This window comes from Crocodylus siamensis, chromosome 2 (assembly GCF_052110815.1).
Source record: "Crocodylus siamensis isolate JL-2025a chromosome 2, ASM5211081v1, whole genome shotgun sequence".
Lineage (NCBI taxonomy): Eukaryota > Metazoa > Chordata > Crocodylia > Crocodylidae > Crocodylus > Crocodylus siamensis.
In genome coordinates this window covers 169,261,078-169,268,819 of record NC_143396.1, presented here as the reverse complement: position 1 = coordinate 169,268,819, position 7,742 = coordinate 169,261,078, and the positions used below count along the sequence as shown (strand labels likewise).

Sequence of the window (7,742 nt, the reverse complement as noted above, 5' to 3'; positions counted from 1 at the left end):
ACAAGGAGCTTTATTATTATTTCACTTGCAGTAGACCCTACACAGTGCATGACTAGGCCAGGGCCAGGCTGGGCCAACTGCTCTAGGTACCAGGTAACAGCACAACCCCTGGCAGGGTTCTGTCTTCTCTGACTCAGCACAGGACTGCTGCTTGGAGCAGTCCCTGCCTGGCTTCCTGCTAGTGATTTAAAAACACATGGCACAGATACTTCCACTCATGTGGGTGGGGCAGAGCCCCTAAGTCAAGCCCCTTAGCTTGGATTCAGATCCAGGTCCAGAGAACTGCCCCTCTCCATCTGAATGAGGCGTTGACTCTGAACCCTCGTGATGGCAAATGAGAATGCTGATGCTGTTGACTCTCTCGTTGCTGGCCATTTAATCATCCAGCGAACTCAAGATTGTGGGTAAAGCTCATGTGGGGACAGGTTTTGGGTGATGCCTCCCTTCCATTCCCCTCCAATCTGCCTGCTGACGTGGGGCAGCCCCAAAACACAGGGTACTGAGCTGGCAATGGGGTGGGCTGGTGGGAGGGGATTGCCCTCCACTTAGGACTGGGGAGGGGACAATGTTTTATAGGGAAGGAACCCTCTCCCTTGATCTGAGCTCCCCGGGATCCCTTCCAGGGGTGGGGGAGCAAAGCCTGGGATCTGGCACAGAAAGCAGGCAACTCAGTGTCCTGCCAACCTCTTGACCCCTGAGCAGGGCCACCAGTCAGGCAAGCCAGTCTAGGCTCCACCCTCTAGCTTCAAGCCCCTCCCTCTGGGCAGCAAGAAGAAGGGACCAAAAAAAGGACATGGTCCCAGGGTTGAGCAGGTTGGGGGTCCCGTCAGTGAGGCCCATGAGGAATGAGGGATCTCAAGCAATCTTGCTGCTGACCAGGACTAGCGCCGCTGGGGGTCAGGACCACAGCGGGTCAGTAGATGCATGTCAAGCTCATTGGGTCCCTCTGAGGCAGCATGGAGACAGCAGGGGGGGGCAGGTCAATCCCCCCCTCCCAAGTCATTGCTATCGGGAGGACAGCATCATCACAAACTCTGTGGGGGGAGAGGAGGAGACAAGTGGAGAGTAGGAGTGAGTGCACACTGGTCCCTGCCCACTCTGACTTGTGGCACAGGGTCCCCCTCCCTTCCCTTCCCCTCCCCCAACCCGTACCAAGCCAATGCCATCCCTGCTGCCAAGGGTGCATGCAAAATGCCTGGGTATCCACACTCTGTGGCTCCAGAAACCCCACCTCACCATCCCACCAGCCAAAGCCCATTGCTTATAGTCTGACTATTTCAGTTACTGCCTGCCTCCTACCCCCATCACTTAGGTCCATGACTGGGACAGACACTTGGCTGGGATGGTTTAGTCAGGGATGCTCCTTCCTTGAGCAGGGGGCTGGACTAGATGCCCTTGTAAGGTCCCTTTCAGCCTTATTTTCCCATGACCATAGGAATGATAACTGAGCCATGTGACTGGGCTCCAGCTGGGGAGCTTGGGGCTGTAGGGCCATGGGGAGTGGGACAAGAGCCCAGGGCAGCCACAGGCCATGGGTCACAAGTTTTCCTCCATCGTCCAACATGGACTGTACCCCTCCAGCCCCACATGAGTCCACACAACCCCTTCCCATCTGCCTCCGCCCACCTGTTCTAGCACTGGTTGTCCTCCCCACCCCTCCAACCTGCCCCTCAGGGCTCCCCAAGCCTAGGGGGCATGGGGCTAACCTGGACAGGAGTCCCGGGCACTGATTAAAGAGTGGTAAAAATTGTCACCACTTCCCAGCATGGAGAGCTCTCCTGTTACACCTCTGTCTGGAGGTCTAGGGCTAGGGGACTCTTGGGCTAGGGTCTCTGCAGTTAGTATAGCATTAGCTAGTGCAAGGATCAGACTACTGTAAGATCCAGGCAAGGGCAGGAGGTTGACCTGGGGATCAGGGCTGAGGAAGGGGCTGCTCCCTGGGGACTAGGGCGGGGATTCTTGGGCCCAGGGGGCCACAGCCTCACCATCAAAGTCAACATGGCCATCCCCATTGAGGTCCACATCCTGCAGGATCTCCTCCACTTCCTGGATCTTGAGTTGCTCCCCAAGGAGGGCAGAGATGGTGTCCTTCAGCTCCGTACTGCTGATCTCCCCATCTCCATCCATGTCAAACTGTGTGGAGGGCAGAGAGCAGGAGGCTGAGCTCAGGGTGGCTAAACTGGGACGTTTTCCCCTCTATGCCCATGCTGAAGACACTTGCACCCCCCTCCCCTATACTTTGGTCCCCACCCCACACCCCTTGCCAAGCCCTAGCTTCCCCCCTAACCAATACCTCACGGAAGGCAATCTTCAGCTCCCGGACACCCACCATGTGGGCTGTCTCCTCCCGCAGCTTTGGCCCCATCATGTCCACAAAGTCCTCAAAGTCCACACGGCCACCCACTGCACAGGGCACACAAGCAATTAGGGACTCTTGCATGTTTTTCATTTCATAGATTTATTTCATAGACATTAGGGCTGGAAGGGACCTCGGGAGATCACCGAGTCCAGCCCCCTGCCCAAAGGGCAGGAAGTCAGCTGGGGTCATAGGATCCCAGCAAGATAAGCATCCAATTTACTCTTGAAGGTGTTCAATGTAGGTGCTTGAACCACCTCCGCTGGCAGACTGTTCCAGACCTTGGGGGCTCGGACAGTAAAGAAATTCTTCCTTATGTCCAGCCTGAAACGGTCTTGCAGGAGTTTGTGACCGTTCGACCTTGTCATCCCTTGGGGCGCTCTGGTGAACAGACATTCCCCCAGATGCTGGTGGTCACCCCTGATAAACTTATAGGTGGCCATCAGATCACCCCTGAGCCTGCGCTTTTCCAGGCTAAAGAGTCCCATGGCTCTCAGCCTGTCATCGTAAGGTCTGTTTTCCTGACCTCTGATCATGCGCGTGGCTCTCCTCTGGACTCTCTCAAGCTTCTCCACATCCTTTTTGAATTGTGGAGCCCAAAACTGGACGCAGTACTCCAGCTGCGGCCTCACCAAGGCCGAGTACAAGGGGAGAATGACGTCCCGGGATTTGCTCGAGAAGCATCTATGGATGCACGCCAGCATTTTGGTCGCTTTACTAGCCGCAGCATCGCATTGCAGGCTCACGTTCATCTTGTGGTCAATGATGACCCCCAAGTCTCTTTCTTCTGTAGTGCTAACCAACGTAGCACTGCCGAGCCTATAAGGGTGCTGCAGGTTTTTCCTCCCAAGGTGGAGAACCTTGCATTTATCGGTGTTAAACACCATGAGGTTCTCATCTGCCCATTTGCTGAGCTTGTCCAGGTCAGCCTGGATCACCCGCCTATCTTCTGGCATGGATGCTTTGCCCCAAAGTTTGGTGTCATCAGCGAACTTGGCCAGTCCACTCCTGACTCCAATGTCCACATCGTTAATGAAGATGTTGAACAGTATGGGTCAGTCCATGGCAGGGCAGCATGAAGGAGGGGTCTGCCTGGGGCAAAGACCCAAGCAGGGGGAGCATGCGGGGAGGGGTTTGCCTGGGGCAGGGACCCATGGAGTGGGCAGTGTGGAAGGAGGGTACAGACGACAGGCCATGCTTACTCCTCATCTTGATGTGCTGAGAGATCTCGATGAGCTCCATCTCAGTAGGCATATAGCCCATTGTCCGCATGCAAGGGCCCAGGTCCTTGTAGCTGATGTAGCCATCCTGGTCTGTGTCAAACTCCTTGAAGGCATCTAGAAGCTCTGCCAGGGGAAAGACCCAGAGACCCCCTCAGTGCTGGCACACAGGAAACACCACCCTGACACTAAGTGAACCCCCTGGGGGGGTCTGCAGAACCAACTCCCCAAAATTTCCTAGGCTAAGTCCTCACAGGGTCCCTCCCTATCACTTTTATACTTATTAACTAATACTCTTGTGCCAAATGACATGGGAGCCAGTGCCTGGAGTGGCTGGGATCAGTAGTGTAACTGAGGGAAGGGAGAAGACCAGGACAGAAGCCCTCCTTCAGGGAGCAGCATAAGAATAGCCACAACCCCACTGGTGGCAGACTGTACCTCAACAGTCAGCACCAGAGCAGCCGGCACTGCTCCAAAAACTGAAGTTGCCCCGGGCACAGAGTTGCCCTACTACCCGTGGCTGGGATGAAGCATGAGGGGCTTGGGGATAGGACAGGGCACCCCTGGTTCCCCCCTTGGAGTTGTTTTTCTCATAATGCCCTGGGTGTGGGCAATGCTAATGCAGCAGTCACCCAGTATCTTCTGCCACAAGCAGTGTCGTAGCGAGGTGAGGTCAAGCCGGGTGACCGCCCTGGGCACTGAAGCAAAGGAGCACCAACAGGCACTGTCCAGGTGGGGCAGGGTGCGGGACAGAGCCACAAGTGGCTTATTTGGTAGGGCATGGGGACAAGAGAAGGCAGCGCCTGCTGCTGGGTGCACTCCCAGAGAAGCATGGGAGGGGCATATGCCCTCCAGATCTGTGCTTGAGGCAAGGGTGGGCTGACAGTGTGGGCTTTCCCCAGATGCCAAACTTCCTTGCCACAGTACTGACTGCGAAAAAGGTTGGCAGGTAGGGCTAGTTAGGGGGCAGCTTTACCCAAGGGTGGCAGAGAAAGGGTGCCCCTTGTGAGGCTTCACAGTTTGAGGTGTACATAAAAACACAGCTCCACCATGCACACCGGGCCCTGTGTCCCTCCCAGGGGCCCATGCCCACCCTACCTTGAGGGGGCTGGGCATGGCAATGAGGAGGACACAACCCACAGGCAAGCACTGGGCTCATGACTGAACCCCTCCTGGTTTGACCCAGAGATCAACCCCTGCCCTGGCCACAAGACTCCCATCCAGCCTGCCTCCTCCCACACATCCCCAGGGGCTAAGATATAGACTCCCTCCCCTGCACCCCATCATGCCAACTCACCATCTATCTCCTCCGGGGAAAGCTCCCTCTCCTGGGACAGAAAGGAAAGGGAGCAGTTAGACCCCAAGGCAGATGTCCCAAATACCTGCACTGCAAATGCCCCACCCCCATGCAGAGCCAGTGTCAGGGAACCACAGGGCACCATGCCCATGAGGGGGGTGGGGTCTGTGGTCCCAGGGGACATGAGCAGCTCAGGGCTCATGGCCTAAGCCAGACAGCGGCTTCCCACTAATCACCTCGTGACACTCACCCCCATTTCCCTTTATAGCTCGATCTCTTTTCACCTTCCCCACTAAGAGGCCATCATCCGTTAAGAGCGGGATCAGCATGGGCCAAGGACCAGGAGCATGCTACATGGGCAGCAGGGACAACCCTTTCCCCTGCCCCCACCAGCCTGCCCCAGACAGTCCAGGACCCCTTCTCCACCCCCTGGGCAAGTGGCCGCTACCATGATGCTGGAACAGGGCCAGCAACCTCCGCAAGGAAAAAGCCCACCCCCCACTACCTCTGGCCTGAGGAGCAAGTACCCTGCACCCAGACAAGAAGCCTCTTCCTCACTTTGTGTCCAGTCCCCCCACCACCCTGGGAATGGAGCAGACCCAGTGCACCCTGGACTTGAGGACAAAAGCCCTGTTCCATTTCTGCCCCCCTCCAAGACAACCTGGGCCCTGTTTGGATCCAGCCCTCATCCAGATTTCCAGGCTGGGGGAAACAGGGTGCCACTGGAGGAGCAGGTATGTCAGGGTTGGGGGGAGGAGCCCCATCTATGAGCATGACCCGCACCATGCTGTGCTGCCCTCAGGGAGAGTGGCAAGAGCAGGGGATGGGGTACTGAGCCTGTGTAACCTTCACGGAAAAGCCACAGAAGCAGGTGACAAAAGCTGGCCAAAATTAACCTCCTGAAGGCAGGATTAGGAAGATTGTAGCAAAGCTGTGATCTCCAGCCCTGGCCTGGACAGCCTGGCGCAGCTCCCAGCTCCTGCCCTTTGCTCCTAGCGGCCATTGCCCTGCTATTCCAGCACCAGGTCCCTGCTCTGGGCTAACAGGATTTGCCAGGCTCCTGGCAGATAGCGCAGAGAAGGCTATTTGCTCTGGCTAGTCAAAGTGGCAGGGTCCTAGCATGCTGCTGGGACAGGAGGCAAAGGAAACACTATGTGAGGGAGGAGACAGGTACTGTCCCTACCAAGGTCTGAGTCAAGCTGGACAGCTCTGGGAGCCAGCTGAGCCATGGGTGGGAGCCCAGTCTTCAGGCCCATGAGACAGACCTTGTTCTTAATGGGACATGCCAGGCAGGCATCTCCCTCCCTACAGCAGGACTGGGTTCCCAGGGCACCTACCACTTCCCTTCCTCTCAAGCACTCGCCTTACCAGAGATGTGTCCCTGAAGATGCCCCCTGCCTTGCCCCCAGTAGACTACCCCTACCCCACCCCACAGCACCCCCAGCAGCCATGCCCACTCAGCCACATGCACCCCACAGAGCTGCCCACTACACCCCAGCAGCCCCCCGACAGGCACCATTACCCCTGCCAAAGTGCCCACTGCCTTACTCACCTGCACAGCTCTCCATACCCTCCCCTCCCCTTGCAGAGCCCAAATGCCCCTCAGATCTCTGTCCTGGTGCATCCCTTGCCCTGCCTGCTCCACCCCAGTGCCCATGGCACACCTTGCCGAAGACGGTGTTGAGAAAAGGTGAGTAGACCTTGATGGCAGCAGCGTAGGGGTCGCCGTGGCCCTTCTTGCCACTCTTGTGTGTGTGGCCAGAGTGTGCGTTGGACCGCGTCTCTGAGCCAGGGCTCTTGCTGGCTTTGGGCTCCTCCTTGTCCTTGGGGGGCTTTTCCCCCACTTCTCCTGCCTTGCCCTTGCCCGGGACCTCAGCCTCTTTGCTTGTGTCCTTTTCAGCCTTGCTTGGCTGCTTGCGTGGCATGAGGCTGGACACCAGGGCGCAGTGGACAGGCAGCCGGGCACCTCTGGAACAGGCAGAGAGCAAGGGCGTGGGACAGCAGCACCTTAAGAAGGAGTCAAGAAAATCCTCTTAACTCCCTCCAGCCCCCACCCCATCAACAGGAGGGGAGATGGCCAGGAGGCAAAGCCAATTAGTAGGGATTAGAGAGTAGTACAAGCAGCTCTGTGCCACGCGGCTCTGTGTGTCCTCACTCCCCTGCCCCCAACCCCACATGGCCCCATGGCCCTGCAGCACCACTCCTCCACAGTCCCACATGCTCTCACCAGTTCCATGTGCCCTCACCACCACCGCTCCCCTGTGGCTGTCTCTGCCCTCACCCTTGCTCTCCAACAGCTCCATGTCACTACACTGCCTCCCTCCCACCTTGGCTCCACAACTCCATCCCCACAACTTGGCCCCTTTCTATCTGCCTCTTCACTCCTCCCTATCCCCACGTACCCCCTACATTGCAATCAGGGCTCCTGCACCACCACTGCTGTCCCCTGCTCTGCCCCCTACATGTGCCATCCCAGGGCCATCCCTCACCCTGCCTGCTCCCTCCACTGGCAGGGTCCCAGCAATCGTAGGCTATCCCAGGTGTGTGCCAGCTCCATCCCAGTCCTGCCAGGAGATAGGGGACCCTCCCTACTGGGAAAGGCAGGTCTGGACAGTGTAGGCTAAGATCCTTTCTAATATCAGAGCCCCTGCTAGGTGGACAGGGCTGGGTAGCACAGGCTCTACCCCCTCTCTGATGTCTCTGCCCACTCTGCTAGGCAAAGTACATCATTGCTACTGGTTATTTATGTGGTCCAGCAGGCAGACTGGGGGCCCACACCCCTGGGAGGAGTCTGGCACAGCCCCACAGCACTCCTGGGGGTGCAGATGAGCCCCTGATCTGCCTGATGGATGATAGGAGGCTGGTGCTG

General features: G+C 57.5%; 1 protein-coding gene across 1 annotated transcript; it reads right to left on the bottom strand.

Moving 5' to 3' along the window:
• LOC149871236 (calcium-binding protein 2-like) lies at nucleotides 1-7,115 on the bottom strand. Its single transcript, XM_090034885.1, has 6 exons — nucleotides 6,538-7,115; nucleotides 4,874-4,904; nucleotides 3,559-3,702; nucleotides 2,294-2,403; nucleotides 1,986-2,133; nucleotides 1-1,034 (listed from the first exon to the last, which is right to left on the bottom strand). The coding sequence occupies exons 1-6, from the start codon at nucleotides 6,796-6,798 to the stop codon at nucleotides 1,006-1,008; spliced, it is 723 nt and encodes a 240-aa protein (XP_089891011.1). The 5' UTR covers nucleotides 6,799-7,115; the 3' UTR covers nucleotides 1-1,005.
• Between the last annotated feature and the right edge of the window lie 627 nt (nucleotides 7,116-7,742).